Source organism: Anguilla rostrata, chromosome 8 (genome assembly GCF_018555375.3).
Source record: "Anguilla rostrata isolate EN2019 chromosome 8, ASM1855537v3, whole genome shotgun sequence".
Classification (NCBI taxonomy): Eukaryota; Metazoa; Chordata; class Actinopteri; order Anguilliformes; family Anguillidae; genus Anguilla; species Anguilla rostrata.
Genome location: NC_057940.1, coordinates 51,540,608 through 51,556,207, shown reverse-complemented (window position 1 = coordinate 51,556,207; position 15,600 = coordinate 51,540,608). Strand labels below are relative to the sequence as shown.

General features: G+C 44.8%; 2 protein-coding genes across 5 annotated transcripts in view; both read left to right on the top strand.

Annotated features, from left to right (window-relative positions):
- Window positions 1-1,607: 1,607 nt before the first annotated feature.
- Window positions 1,608-5,894, top strand: LOC135261926 (zinc finger protein 883-like). 2 transcript variants are annotated; one of them, XM_064348626.1, is made up of 3 exons: window positions 1,608-1,792; window positions 2,534-3,251; window positions 3,716-5,894. In XM_064348626.1, exons 2-3 carry the CDS (start codon window positions 2,600-2,602, stop codon window positions 5,107-5,109), a joined length of 2,046 nt encoding a protein of 681 aa, XP_064204696.1. In that variant the 5' UTR covers window positions 1,608-1,792; window positions 2,534-2,599; the 3' UTR covers window positions 5,110-5,894. The 2 variants fall into 2 exon arrangements, with proteins under 2 accessions (XP_064204696.1, XP_064204697.1); XM_064348627.1 differs by having other exon boundaries at window positions 1,610-1,792; window positions 2,534-3,233.
- A 959-nt stretch (window positions 5,895-6,853) lies between these two features.
- The window catches only part of LOC135261921 (rho guanine nucleotide exchange factor 1-like), a 42,885-nt gene continuing 34,138 nt past the window's right edge, over window positions 6,854-15,600 (top strand). For 2 of the 3 annotated variants that reach the window (XM_064348620.1, XM_064348618.1), the window contains exon 1: window positions 9,749-9,835. In XM_064348620.1, coding sequence (XP_064204690.1) covers window positions 9,764-9,835 — 72 coding nt within the window. In that variant the 5' untranslated portion in view covers window positions 9,749-9,763. Of the gene's footprint in view, window positions 7,249-9,748; window positions 9,836-15,600 lie in introns of those variants that run through there. The other variant, XM_064348619.1, reaches the window with a different exon arrangement.

The window sequence follows — 15,600 nt, the reverse complement described above, 5'->3', positions numbered from 1 at the left end:
TAATAAATTGGTGTAACTGGATTATAAATATAATAAATTCAGTGTGCATGGATATTTTAGTTATTATTCAAATTATTCTCTTTTATCGCACCTCAAGTCATTCTTTTTTGGTGGGAATCTTTCCATTCTGTTGCACCAGTAGGTACCCGAACACTCTCCTTATTTCATCTTCCAAAAGAGCCGTACATGTCGCATGATGTCCAGCATAGGGCCTGTTAGATTTACGTAGAAATAATCATAGCGAAACAAATTCTCAAGCAAATTTCCAAGCAATAATCAATCTTAGTGGAAGACAGGTACCCAAGTACAGTTTTTTTTGTTTTTGTTCTGTTCCTTGTAGCTCTGTGGTTTTTCGACAGGCATAAATGCCAATTTCACTTTGACTATTGGTGGTATACGGTACTCCTGCACACCAAAGGTATTACGATCTCTCTCTCTCTCTCTCTCTCTCTCTCTCTCTCTGGGACATCTGAACGGTTTCTTATAGATATGCTAAACTGAGCTGTATGTGACATTTATTCAACCAGGTAAGTTACTGAGAACAATTCAGCCAAAAAGTATGAGTACAAAACTTATGACAGACAAGGGAACTCTGAAGTATGAAATGGTACACTGTTAAATACAGTGAATATTAGAAATACACAGGAAACACACACATAGCATCATACAAGAGGTCAATGTGAGCTGTTTTCAGTCATTATTATAATGGATCAAAAATAAATAAATTCAGAAACAATAATGAAAATAATCACTGATATTCATAAATGCTTAATAGTGTAAGTTTGTAGAATATCAACAGAAATAACACTGACAGGACTGAAACTGTTAACACAGTTAAGTACCAAATCTTTGAACATCTCCTGTGGTTATGTGGTGTTTTAAATAGGTAAATGGGCCAAATAAACAGCATCCAAAACATACCATTGTGGCTTGTGAGGTAAACCTAAAAATGTGCACTAGGTTAAACTCTCATGTTCAAACTGTCCAGGTACATTTCAAAATGAATGTGTGATCGCAGAAAAAAAGAAAGAGGTTTTAATCAAGGCCTTGGCCAAAACAAAATGCTCCATGTTCCGGTTTTGATTAAATGCAGAATACGGTAGTTTGAAGCTCCCCCTACTGGCCGTGCTTCTCAAGAAACACTAAGTATGAAATTGAATATTTGGACTGAATATTTGATAACGCTTACATTTTCGCAGGTACGAATAATTACAAATAAATAAACAAATAAATACAATTTAACTCAACTATAAATGAGTCTTCTAGTTTTTTTTCTCCTGGAAACACAGTAACAGTAGTTTATTATCACAATAACTGTACAAATGTAATACATTCTTTACTCTGCCACACGCTTGTTTTCATGATCGTCACAGTAATCATGCATAAAATAATCACTGTGCAGTTCCCTGGTCAAATGCTTCAGTGTTAAAATACGTAATAATTTCACGCTTGATGGCTTCTGGTGTTTTTTTTTTTTTTTTTCATAGACAGTTTGTAGTGCATTCGACACCAACCATCATTTTAGACCAATCATGAGCTTCAAAATGCTGGGCTTCCGTCAGAAAGAAGGGTGCTGATTGGTGAAACACCATATCAATCCGGAGCACGGCCCATGGACTGTGTTCTTCCGGGTACAGTAACTTGAGATTTATCTAGTAATAAGAAGAAATACAGTACACTGCCTGCAGTTCAATATCAACAGTAACTATAAATAAACACAAGAATTGTTATAATACCTGCTGCTACTTCTTAGCCGTGACAGGTTTCATGGATAAAGGAAGAATGCACTGTGGTATGTTATCAAATGCAGCTATCCGGTTTTGCTCCAAAAACAAAATTGTTTATGCACTTACTACTGGCTAGACGGATGCCCTTTGTATTTCATTAAAGTTCATAAAAGAACTAGGATATTTTAAGAATCAAAGTTGAAATCTCACGTGAAAGCGTTGTGATTTATTTGAGAGAATTGTTGTTATTTGCAGTTAGTCTAGCGTCGATTTGTCCTGAAACTAAACGTTTATGCCTTTGACCTCAATTACCAGATTCAGATTTCCTGAATCTAACGTTACTTCAATTATTTTTTTCGAAACTAGGCTATTTTATTTTCCGAGTTGCAGTACTGATAATTCATTACGACTGCAATGTCGTCGCTATTTTAACATAATATATAAAGATAGTTTTATCTGATGTTAAATCGTGTAAATAATTGTTAATGTGCAGGTGTTTGCAAATAGCCTGCATAACATATTCCGGCGATCTCACCAAATAAAGAAATGAAAACGTAATTACAATATCTCATGGTTAAATGAATGCTAAGTTTTGCATTTGCATTTGCGTCCAAGTGGCCCTTTTGTGTTGTATGAATGTGTACATCTTGCAGTACATTCTACTCTCATAAGAAATATTCAGCCAATCCTCGTAATGCACTCGTGTAACGTCTTGTTTTCTTTATTCACTGAAATGTCGGAAGGAGCTGTGTCCTATCTCCGTTCATTCCTTGACTAGGCCTTTTGTAAAAACATAATTTTCCTAGGTTGATGTCTTGCTGGAGTGGAAGAAAGAGACTTCAGGCAATCGTCAGAAAGACAGATTCTGAGGCATGGAGGTTACCCATGACCACACTAATCAAGAGACAGATGTGGAGGGGTCATGTTACGTCAGATCAGCCGGACCAGAAGACATGCAAGCCAGGACTCCATTGCTACGTGCAGACCAGATGAGATCCTACATAAAGTCTGAACCTCAATCACCAGAGCAAGAGGGAAGTGTAGCACCTGAATCACTCAACGGTCCGAATCCCTCCACACCTCCTACAGACTGTATCCGACCCACAACCCTCAAACAGGAGGCAGCCCCAATCAAAGAGGAGCCAAATGATTCCGAAGTGCGTGCAGTAAAAATTAAAGAAGAACCGGCTGCGTGCGAGACCCTCCGTTTCGGCGCGGGACCCAGCGGCATCCGCGTCGCGCAAAAAGCACTTGTCTGCAGATCGGCACACGTCAAACAGGAGACTTCCGATCCGGTTGATCTGAAACCCGAACTGGAATCTGTCTGCACGGGCAGAGAAACTCTCCAAATTAAAGCTGAACCGGTCTCGGATTCGGAGCAAAATGAAGAGGCCAGTGAAGAACAGAACACTTGTTTGGTCAAAAGTGAAGAAAACGGGCACCATCTAGACCCGCCTCAGAAGGATCCAGAGACATTGGCCAGTGAGGACTTCCGCACAGAGACGGGTGAGACAATGGGGGAAAGTGTGTTGTGCTTTGGTACAAGCCTGTCTTATATTATAATTAGATAGTCAAATAAAATAGGTCGTTGGCTACTTACAACTACAAGTCTAATGATATGCCCTGACACCTTGACATTTCACTTATATTCACATTCCCATTTGAACATAGAGAATTGCATAGAATTTCAGGATTTAATCAACGTTTTTTAACACAGACATTTTATTCTCTTTCTGTCATGCATTATGCTACTCTTTTTTCCTCTTCTCTGTACAATCCTGCTGTTCTCTCCCATCGTTTTTCTCCCCAACATGCTCCCATGCTCTTTTCCCCTCCCTCTGATTTTCTGCCCAAATCTACTCCCCCTGTGTACTTTCACTAATCCCTCTGTTATCTCCTTTAAACACAATCTTCTCTCCTTCCCCTATTATTCACTTGTTAATTTTCAAATCCTTCTGCCCCCCCTTTCCACCCCCACCCGCCCTCAGCATCTAGTTCTGAGTTCTTCCCTTGTTCTCACTGCACAATTTCCTTCACCGACGAGTCTTACCTGGAGAAACATCTCAAGTGGACCCACCAAGAGCAGTACCTGGTGTTGCTCCAGAGCCGCAGGGCCTCCAAGGGCAAAAAGGGCCGCAGTGCCCTGAAATCAGTCGGCTGCCCCCACTGCAGGAACCACTACCCCTCCCAGCGCCTCCTGGCCGGCCATCTGCGTCAGGCGCACCCCAGCCCCGCCCCCAAAAAGCCGCACCCCTGCCCGCAGTGCCCCCGCGGCTTCCACTACCTGGCCAGCCTGCAGAAGCACTGCAAGCACTGGCACAAGCTGGACACCGTCTGCGCAGACGGGCGCCTGAGCTGCGCCGACTGCGGCGAGCGCCTGGGCGAGAGGGACGCCCTCCGCCCGCACCTGTGCAGCGACGCCGCTGGGGGGACGCCGGCGGAGGGGCCCGCGGGCCCCGGCGGCGGGGGCCTGCAGTGCGCCGCCTGCGGCAAGAGCTACAGCAGCACGCAGAACCTGCGCATACACATGCGCACGCACACGGGCGAGAGGCCCTTCCCCTGCGCCGACTGCGGCAAGCGCTTCGCCGACAGCGGGAGCCTGCGCAAGCACACGCGCATACACTCGGGCGTCAAGCCCTTCGAGTGCCCGGACTGCGGGAAGACCTTCGGCAGGATACACCACCTCACGTCCCACCAGCGCACCCACTCCGGGGAGAAGCCCTACCCCTGCCCCGACTGCGGCCGGCGGTTCAGCCACACGGGGGAGCTGAAGATCCACCGGCGCTCGCACTCCGGGGAGAAGCCGTACCACTGCGCCGACTGCGGCAAGGACTTCATGGTGATCAGCAACCTGAAGGCCCACCAGAGGGTGCACAGCGGCGAGAAGGGCCACCAGTGCGGCGAGTGCGGGCGGAGGTTCGGGGAGGCGGGGGTGCTGAAGAAGCACCTGCGCACGCACACGGGCGAGCGGCCGTACCACTGCACCGCCTGCGGCAAGCAGTTCAACCGCGTGCACCACCTGAAGACCCACCAGCGCACGCACACGGGCGAGAAGCCCTACGCCTGCGCCGAGTGCGGCAAGAGCTTCAGCCAGTCGGGCGACCTGACCAAGCACAAGCGCACGCACACGGGCGAGAAGCCCTTCCCCTGCCCGGACTGCGAGCGCAGCTACAACAACTCGGGCGACCTGCGCAAGCACAGCCGCAGCCACACCGGCGCCCGGCCCTACTGCTGCAAGGAGTGCGGCAAGAGCTTCCGCATGATCCACCACCTGAAGACCCACACCCGCATCCACACCGGGGAGAGGCCTTACCCCTGCCCGCACTGTCCCCTCGCCTTCGCCCGGCCGCACCACCTCACCTCACACCTCAAGGTCCACTGAGAGCGGCCTGGACGGGAACTTATTAAGAGTGAGGCGGAAACAGGGTATGGGGAGCAGGGGGGAAGGGGGGAAGGGGGGAGGGGGGTGGGGGGAAGTGTAACATGGTACTGTACATTGCTGTACTATCAACTATCAAAATGAACTACTAGCGTGCAATAGTGGCTGTCTGGGATAGTAGGTAAGGAGCAGGGCTTGTAACCAAAAGGTTGTGTAATCGACTGCTGTTCTTAACCTCGAGCAGCGCTCTTAATCCGAATCGCTTGGATGAATATCGAGTGAAATCGTCTGTGTGAAATGAGGAAGTCGCCCCTTGTCGAGGCGTCCGCTGCGAGCAATTCCACGTCCTTTATGTTTGGACGAGACGTCTGCTCAGTTTGGTCTGCCTCTCATTAGAAGTCAACGAATGTTAGCCGAGCAATTTGAATGAACGGAATGGTATTTATTTCAACATGAGCTGTATTATTTTGACCCGATTGTTTTGATGAATATATGTGATCGTCTTTCTTTTTCCAGTGATTGTTTTTATGCAGGGTGCACTGTGTAATGAAAGTGCAGGACTGACAGAAATATTGGATTTTTGTTAAGGGGTTGAAAATTAAATCACTTAATATAAAACAATTCACACCTTTGTGGACTTGTTTGGTGACCAAGTAAACTGTTGTATTTACATATGCCCAACATGTAAGTATTGAATTGGATCTAGGCTAATGTATTTTGTCAACACTGCAAAGTATAAAATAATAATAATAAATTAAAAAGTGTCAATTAATAAATATGTAAAAGTACTGTGGAATTTGTATATTTTATTCAGTGCTCTGTGTAGCAAAAGTATAATATTTTATTTTCTTCCTCAGTTCCTCTCCTGTCTGTTCATGCCTCTTACCGTGTTAGGGTGACAGTTTTGCCTTCTGCAGAATTGCAGGTTGGTGGGGCAGACCTGTTATACAGCAGGCATACTGTGAGGCACGTATTATAGTTTCCTCAGAAGTAATAAATAGGCAATTAAGGGCTACTCATCTAGACCCATTGTTGTTTTTTGTGTATTATACACACATTTCATAGCTTACATTCAACTGAAAACAGTCCAAATATGCTGCTAGAACAAACTTAAATGCTTGTTGCTAAATGGTGAATACTGCCCAATGATTTAGGCCTATGGTAATACCAAAAAGGTGGCCAGCAAGAATAGCTTTATTTGATTCTACCCGGTTATTTTGTGGGACTGTGCTGCCATCTACATATGGAGGTGGAAATTTCACAGTCAACAGATCTACAGTAACCATCCTCAATTTGAATTTTAGGGCAAATGTACTTGAGAAGTAGTCTTACTGTAAGATCGTATACAGAAATCTGCATAAACTGCAGTTTAAATTTGTGAGTAACATTTGTTGAGAAGGGGGTGGTGTGGGTGGGGTGGGTTGGGGAGTGGAGGCTAAACAAAGACCAGTTCTTAATCTGGCCAATGAAAAACGGATGGCTCAAAAAACCAATTACAATAATTTGTTTCATTCATGTGCCATTTTACCACAAATGAAAATTAAAATATAGCTGTTATTGTTATTCACCAGGCGCCTTGAAACTCTTTAAGTTCACGAGAAGTAGTAGTAATCTTTTGTTGTGTTTTTTAGATTAGTCCGATAAATAACGGACTACCATTGAGAGAACACTCCAGTGAGTAATGCTGAACGGTGTGAGTCAGATTTAAGTAATATGGGGAACTAATATATTGTCACATAGAGAGGAACTCTGTGAGAGGATGGTTTTTGATTTTTTTTTTCTTCTCGAAAACAAAACAGGAAGGGATAAGAGCCGAGAGAGAGAATGCTTAACTTGCTAACTGAGCTACATCAGTTGCATTTTGAAAAGAAAAACAATAAAGAGAATACAGTTAAGTTTTCTGCCAGTCACTTAATAGGAAAATACATTGAAAGATTTGTTTTTATAGACGATGGCAAGCTGGACCTTGCAGCAAGATAGCTAAATGTGTCGGCGGTTTGCAGACGCAAAAACGAGCTAACCAGCGCACTTGAAAAATTGTACTTCCGCGTACAATGTTCTTTTCCGCAGACAAGCGTCAACTTTCGACCAGGAACCCCCATTAGACGTGTCAATTCACGTAGGAGGCTCATTTATTCCAAGGTAAGTGCCCTTACTAACTTTTTCGTTGAAGTTTTAAAAAACTAGTAGTTTATCACATTAACTTGTTAACTTCTGGCGTATATTATTACAGAACACATCCAGTCGACCGCTTGGTAGCAAAGTAGCCAGCTGGCGAAGTAGAAGTTGCAAGCGGGTTGACAAAAGTTAAAATATTGCTATCGCTAACAAGTTAACTTACTAGGTTGGAAGTTTAGCCATAACCGTACAGTAATGATATATACTCCTTTGACACATCTTTTGCGTTAAGGTTGCCTGTTAACATGGTCACTTGTCCTGTTTGATTCGCGAATTAAAGCAAAGCCCTAATCGTTTTCCTCATGTGAAAATCCATTGTCAGCTACATTTAGTCAATGGGATTTTTTCATGTGTGTACCTATCCAGACCGGACAAGCACGATAATGCAGAAATTCGTGTTTTGATGCTACCGTTTGGAATACATGACAGTAGCTAGCTTATCTGATAACGGGTTCAGCAGAAACAACAGCTAATTTGTTAAACACGAATAGCGTTACACTGAACAGTTTCAGCAAGCGGTATATTGGATTTACTGAGAATATGATCCTCACAATTATAACTATATGACACTATTGCTTAATACGTATTTATTTCATAAGTTAGGTGTTGGCTAGTCAGACCGGTTGTAAACGACTGCTGTTCATTAATCCTGACAGCTACTACAGTATGTGACATTAGTACGTTTAAAAAGTCACAGCAGTTAATGGACTATGTAGCCACCACCTCTTGTTTTAGTGGCTGGAGTTAAAACCCCAAAGTTAGGCTACTTATTTAGTGATTTAAAGTAATACTTTGAATGGAGCTTATTTATACTGATTCCAAATAATATAAACAAGCAAGAAAAAAACAAAACAAAAATAAAAACACTATATTCTGGCTTTCCTGTTAACTGATTTGACACTTGAGACCAATCAAACTGTGAAATCAAAGTGCAACTTCCTCCGCCATGTGAGGAGACCCAAATTAACGTTTAACGTTTCTCTTGTGGTAAATGCTACACTTCTTCCACCGCCATGTTGCCAAAACAATCGTGACGTCCCGTCATGCCCCCATCCCTCCCCTTTTCTTCCTTTGACACCGTTGCTGCAGCTGTAACAGGAATGGTAGACCGCTCCACCCGCCCTCAGCAAGCGCTGTCTTGTTTGAAACCCTCGGGCTAGGTTCTCTCTCTCGGTGGAATGCGGACTATTTAATACCCCTCCTTTCCTTCTAACTTCTCTGGTATTCGTGGACTCTTTCCCACCGGTTCACATACCCCCTTCTGGTAGCGGTGAAGAAATCGTAATACATTTATTTAAGAAGCTTACTGGTTAAGCGGGAGATTGAGAGAGGCTGGAACCTGGCTAGAAGAATATCCTTCAAACAGTCCACAGTAGCTCCCCAGGATGATGGGCGAGCCAAAAAAAATATCCATTATGTTTAGGGGAAAATGCATGCATGTTCCTTTCTAAACAGCCTTTACATTTAATGCAGGTGATGCGGTTGGTGCTGAGGAGTTGTATAAATGTGCTGTTCTGGGTTTTTCCTCCTATTTTTTGTAGTGTCTGGAAGTACCCTGCTTAATTGGTTACTACAGACGAAGACTCAAGGTCAAGGGAGTTTAGGGAAGGTTCCAGAAGATTATAGCTACACATTCACGGTCCCACTTCTCACTCCTCTCCCACAGTTTGATGAAAGCTCATCATGTCAAACTAAGGATTTCCCCTTGGTTTGTATTAGCTGTGACCGCAGCTCTATAGCTCTGTCTGTCGGTCGGCCGGTCGGTTGGTCGGTTGGTCGGTTGGTCCACAAAACTGTCCCACCCCGTAGCGGCCACAGTTTTCGCCCCAGGAGGCTGAAATTTGGCATGGAGGTTGGTCATGACCGAAGGTAGAGCTGAGTAACTTTCAGGCCGATTGACCAAGAGGGGGCGTGGCGATGGGCGTGGCCTATCACAAAAAGGCGCATAACTCCCGAATGGATTCACAGATTTGCACAAGATTTTGTGGAAAGGTTGGTCATGAGCCAAAGCAGAGGTCACACGTTTGTGTGAGGGTGTGTGCGCGGATGCGTGCACACATGGATGCATGCGTGTGTGCGGTCGCAGCTATTGCGGATTCACGATTGTTTTTTTCTCTTCCACCACATACACTTGTACACATACATTCACCACATACACTTGTAACTGAATCGGTGTTCTTTGAGCAGTGTTCTGTGATGTTTTTGCCAGTTTGTGTGCAGCTGAATTAATTATGCCTAAGATTTTCACCAATAGAGAAGTGTATATCTTTGTTAAAATAAGAACAGGAGTTGCTGCTTTGCAGTGTTTGCTGTAGGTGTTCCTGTGATGGGCATTTATATGCTTGTATGTGTGTAGGTTTGGAGTGTGTTTTCTTTCTCTGTGTCAATGGTCTGAAACTCCAGGCCTGGAGGACCATAGTGTCTGCAGATCTTTGTGGTCTCCTTCCTATCCGATGCGAATTCAGGGCACGGTAACAAGATGCCCGGACTCTTCAGACAGCCTGTTGCTGAAGTTCACTTTGCTGCTGAAACACACACAAGACGTAAGCAGGTACTGTGGCCCTCCCGCACTGGTTGTGTTCTTTCGTGATCGGCGCAGGTATTCGCAGAACCCTGTGGCTCCGCCCCCCTCTCTGTGTGAGACCGGTCGCTCGATCTGCAGGTATTTGCGTGCGACGCGTCTGTCATAACCGGCACGGTTATTTTACTTTTTTTTTTTTTTTTGCGTTTGCCGGAATTGCTCGCTCAACTGCGAACGGGTTCAGGGAGCAGGTATGTGGGCTGACCGTGAGAAAGAACACAGAGTGTGTGGGTAGAAGACAGAAAAGCGGGGGGGGGGGGGGAGTGAAAGAGCCCTGGTCATGCTACGGCAGTGACGTAACGGCGAGAAAATTCATTTGTGACCTGTGGGAAAAGGGCCTGTGTCTGTAATGCTAAACTGCTGCTTTCATTTAAAAACCCTCTTGGGGCGGGGGTGAGGGGGGGGGGGGGTGGAGTCACCTCAGACGGTTCTGTTGGGAGTTATGCTGCCACAGGCACACAGGTGTGAACAATGAAATGAGAGGGAGAGAGAGAGCGAGAGGGAGAAACAGAGAGAGAGAGAGGGAGGGGGAGAGAGATAAAGAGAGGGAGAGAGAAACGGAGAGCGAGAGAGGGCATTGTCCCTTTCATTCAGAGGGGTCCGTGTGGAAAACACTGGACTGGGCTTTCATGGACTGTGCTCAATGCGGGAGAGAGAGAGAGAGAGAGAGATCGAGGGCACGGGGGAGGGGAGGGAGAGAGAGAGTAGAGAAAGAGGTGAGCCCCACAATGAGAGAGGGAGAGAGAGCGACAGAGAGGGGTCATACTGCACATACGCACGCAGAGAGAGCGGCGTGGGAGAGAGAGAAAGAGAGAATGAGTAGAGAAAGAGGTGAGCCCCACGATGAGAGAGGGAGAGAGAGAGCGACAGAGAGGGGCCAGCGTGCTCAAAAGGCCCGCAGAGAGAGAGCGGCCTGGGAGAGAGGGTGCAACGCGAACAGGCCACTAAACACTGGGCTGTCATCGCCTCTACGGAGGCCAGCTGCAGCTACGTGGAGTGGAAACAGCGAAGGGGGGTCGGCCTGCCGCAGGAAAAGGAGAGCGAGTGTCGTGATGAATATAGCGACGTCTGAAGTGCACGCAGACCAGGTTTCCCTGCACGTGGTGTTCGGTTTAATTTTCGTTAAGGACGGAGTGGCCAGTGGAGCACTGGAGTGTAACCGAAGGCGTGGTTCGATCCCGGGAAGGAACTCTGTACTTGAGCAAGTTTACCTGATTGCTTCAATTATACAGCTGTATAAGGATCATGAAGTGCTAGAACAGTTGTGTACAGTGGGTTGGTCTCCGCAAGTAAATGTTGTTGAATTCATCTGTAACAGAGTCCGTATGAGTACAGTAGGGACCACATGTACTCTGCGAGAGTTGATGTAACACAAAATGTTTCACGGTGTGCTGTGTCCAGTCACACAGCAGGATCAACGAAGCTTCTGCTTTGTCGAAGCCATATTCAGAAGTACCTTTAATGGATATCCCCCCAATAGAGTGTTTAAGCCCCGCCCACCACAAAAAAAATAAAATTACTGGACCCAGAAAGTGGTTTGAAACAATGGGATTTCCCATAGAGGAAAACTTTAAAATCTTATCTTCTCATGAGCAAACAATTACACAACCTCTTTCTCCAAATGATGTGTTTCCCATATCAGTTGACTGGAAAAAAATATATTTGAAAAATTTTATCCTTAAATTGTTTACGATATCGTTAAAAAAATTACACAACATAGAGGACAGTCTGCACCAGCATCATACGTCATCGAGTGCTCAGTGGCACTCTCTGCTGTTGGCTAGCTAGAGCTTGATGATGTATAACGTCAGTGCAGACTCTGTATAATCCCTTTCTCTTTGCAGCTCAGTCTGACATTCTGATTGGCTGAGGTTCAGTGGCGTAGGCTGTTTATACAAACATGGCACGAGAACGATCGACCTCCACTGTGACATTTGGTTTACAGTGTGAGCGTGACAACACGCGTAGCATCAGCACGATCAAGCGTTCCGATTGGCTGAGGTTCAGTGGCGTAGGCTGTTTACACAAACATGGCATGAGAACGATCGACCTCCACTGTGACATTTGGTTTAGAGTGTGAGCGTGACAACACGCGTAGCATCACACTACTTTGACTTGCCCGCTTGTGTTGAGCTGTTTTAGATGATTATGCATTTAAGCTTTGTGAAAATGATCATAACACCAAATCAGACCGTATTACTTCTGCTTAAGTAAAACGATGTTGCGTCAGTGGGAACTGTAGGCTGGCGAGTGACTGAGTGAGTGAGCGAGCGAGCGAGCGAGAGTGTGTGTGATGTGTGAGAGAGCATGCGAGTGTGTGGGGTTGATCATTGACGCTCACTTTTCGAATTGAGCTCAGTCATGTGGGATCTTGTCAGGCATTCTCTGGGAGGAAACGGTACCGATAAAGACTCATTATGAACATTGAACGCTAAACAGTCGCAATCAGAGTCCTTCCGTTTTAAATGTTTTGATGTTCCCAATGAAGCTGATGAGAGAGAATGAGAGAGACTCTTTATAGTTTCTAGGGCTACAGTATGGGGTGAAAAAGACTGCAAAAGAGAGATATATGGAGAGATACAGGCAGCTGGATTGTTGCCAGGTATAAGACTTAGTGGCAGCGTATAGGGAAAGGGGGAACGGGAAGATAGAGAGGTAGAGCTTTGTGAAAGATGGAAGGTCAGCAGATGTGAACGACTGGTCTAGAAGGAGGAAGTAGGGTGCACGATAAAGGAACTGAATAAACATTCATATCGGCATCAAAGATCATTCCGTAAATAACCTGATACACATTTTTTATTGAGCACTTCTCCATTTCAGAAAGTGTGAATGAGTGTTGACTTGGTCAAGTAAAATTTGACTTGTGAATGCAGCAAGGACTGGGAGAGCTGAGGAAGGGCTTCTACCGCGGAGGGTCATTTTCACGAGGTTTAGCTAATCCTTTGAAGAGTAGGATTTTGGAATGTTTCTCTCAAAATTCTAAGGCAGTGTTCTAGAACTCCTCTGCTTTCGTTTACCAGTGGTGATTGTGACATCAGCATTAGAATGTTCAGCTAAGAACATTCTGTTCACTTATTTGTGATCTCACACCTTGAAGGGTTAATGAAGATAGGCCTTTGCGAGGGGGAAGAACTGTCTCATTCCATCGGAGTCTGTCCGATTTCCACACATACCCTGCTGCTGCCTCACAACCGTGCCGTTATGGGCCGGCCAACGCGACGATCCGTTTCTACAGTACGAGAGTGCGGCTGTATCGGACGGGCCCTCCCTGACACTGAAACGCCATGGGAGAATCATCTTGGTCATGAAGGCACGGAGGCAGGAAAACTGTAGAGCGGTGGTTCCCAACCCTGTTCCTGGAGATCTGCCATCCTGGGGGTTTTCATTTTAACCCCAACTTGGCACACAACCGACTCTACTAATTAGCAGCTCAAGGAGGTCTCTAGCTGTGGAATGAGGCGCGCTTTGTTAGGCTCGGAGTGAAAAGCTACAGGACGGTAGATCTCCAGGAACAGCGTTGGGCTGCCCTGCTCCAGCTGTTGAATGAGATGTGCTTTTGTTTGGGGAGTGAAAACCTACCGGACGGTAGATCTCCAGTAACAGGTCTGGGAACCACTGCTGTAGGGTTTGGAGCAGTTTAATTGCTAACACGTTCTCTGTAGTATCAAGCTTTATTTTACTTGTTGCCCGCACAGATCTTCCCTCACTAAATCTTCCCAGGACGCCCATTCGCTCATTTCCAGTTCAACAGCCTCTCTCTTTCCTGTATTTTGATGTGTCAGTTCAGGTTGAAAATGTGACTTCATTAGCCCTGCAAGGTTGCAACCCATGGATTATAAATACAGCGTGTTGAAAAATCTTTTTCACTTCCCTTTCTGCTTTTGTTATCTCCTCTAATATTCTTGTAATCACACTTGATACGCTTCTCTTTTATTCCAGTACTTCCTGAGTTGTCTTTGTCCCTGTGAGCATTTCCCATAATTCTCTGCCCCTCTAGTCTTTCCCTCTGAGCTGCATGTTCCCGCCTTTGTGTTTTCCGTTCTTTCGGTTTAGCCTATTTTTTATTTTCATTTTTATTTTTACACAGGCTCACTACTGGCAACATTATATTTGAAAAGGAGGGAGGGAAACAGTTTGCAGATTAGATGGAGAGATTAGAACTACGAGTTAGTTTACAAGAGAAGAGATGTTCAGATATAATGTTGGCAGTTGTGAGCCTGTGTAAAAAAATAAAAAAATAAACTGAAAGGATGTCTTTATCTCACCATCCTCCCCCCCTCCACTTCTCTCTTTACGGTTTTTCTCACAAACAGGTCAACAGGAAATTCTGCTGATTATTTCCTGAGGAAATTATACGTATTTCATGATTATTAGTATGCTGCACTTTGTGCCCAGGCACCACAATGGGCAACCCTGCAAGACTAATCAGGACCCCAGGGAGCTTGGGCGGTTCTGCAGAATTATTGTATTGTCGTCAGAGGAAGGTAGCAACACCGAGCACCTGTAATGTGTATGTTAAGTCCACACAATCACAGAACTTCGTTGGTACGTGGTAGAGGTCTGGTTCTTGTGTATTGTAATGGCAGACAGAGTATTCATACTACCCAGTGGTCTAAATTGACTTATTTCAAACTTCGAAGTGACACAGCTGAAAATAGTTACGAATTGTATTTGTACCAATCCGGCTACGTCTGCCAATCCATTTAGGATAGTATTCATTTGTAGTTTGACCAAAGACAATTTTGGTCCTGGTCTTGGCTATTTATAGTGCTGTTGTGCATTGTTGAATTGTGTTGAATTTCTACCGTTAAATTCACAGTTTTTCTGTCACTTCATGGACATGGTTGTTCAACAGATAAATAAATGTTTTTGTAAATGTTTTTCTAATGCAACAGACAGCTTAAGAACTTCATGAATTAAACGTAACAATTTAAATGACTAGACTGCAGGTGCTAGTGATAATACTGATATCATTTTTAATAATTAGGCGTCACACTACTGTTTGGAAATGAAAATGTTTCCGTGTTCATTGATGGTCTTCTTGAGCTAGCCCTTGTGAAAGCCCCATCCTTGAGGTTTCTATATTGCTTATCATCATTAATGTCAGGCCTGAGCAGGTGTGAAATGTTTTATTATTGTTGTGTGATATGTATCATACTGTATCTTGGCCCCATAAGTGGATACCCCATATGGATCATCCTATCCCCTCATCCCTAGCTGCCTACTGGTCTTCAGTGGTATGTACAGGGTGCACAAGTCCACTCTGTTCTGACAGTCATTGTGATGTCATTGCAGGGTTTTGTTTGACATGCTCGGGCCCCTCCCACTGCATTATGGACAGTAAAGAAGGCCATGATGGGTCATCATTGGCCACTTCATTGAATATGAAATTTTAGGTTAAGGTTAAGGTTTCATTGGTGGAATTCTGGTGATGCAGTATTGTTTTGTTCAGAATGTGTTGGGCTTGGTTGAAAAACAAAAATAAAATCTGGAAATAAATCTCAAACTTCATCCCTCACCTTTAAGTGAGAATGCAAGTGTACTGTACTCCTGGGTTTCATATTTTTATATGTCGAGTGTATATATGAGTTAAGATGTCGGTTACATCAAGTGCCTCTTAGAAAAATCCCTCAAAGGAAAATTGTGAGATAGCCTTTTAGGTTATGGCTTTGCGATATCAAATCGTTGTCATTCACGTGATGATATACAAAAGGTATGAATATAACTGTCACCGC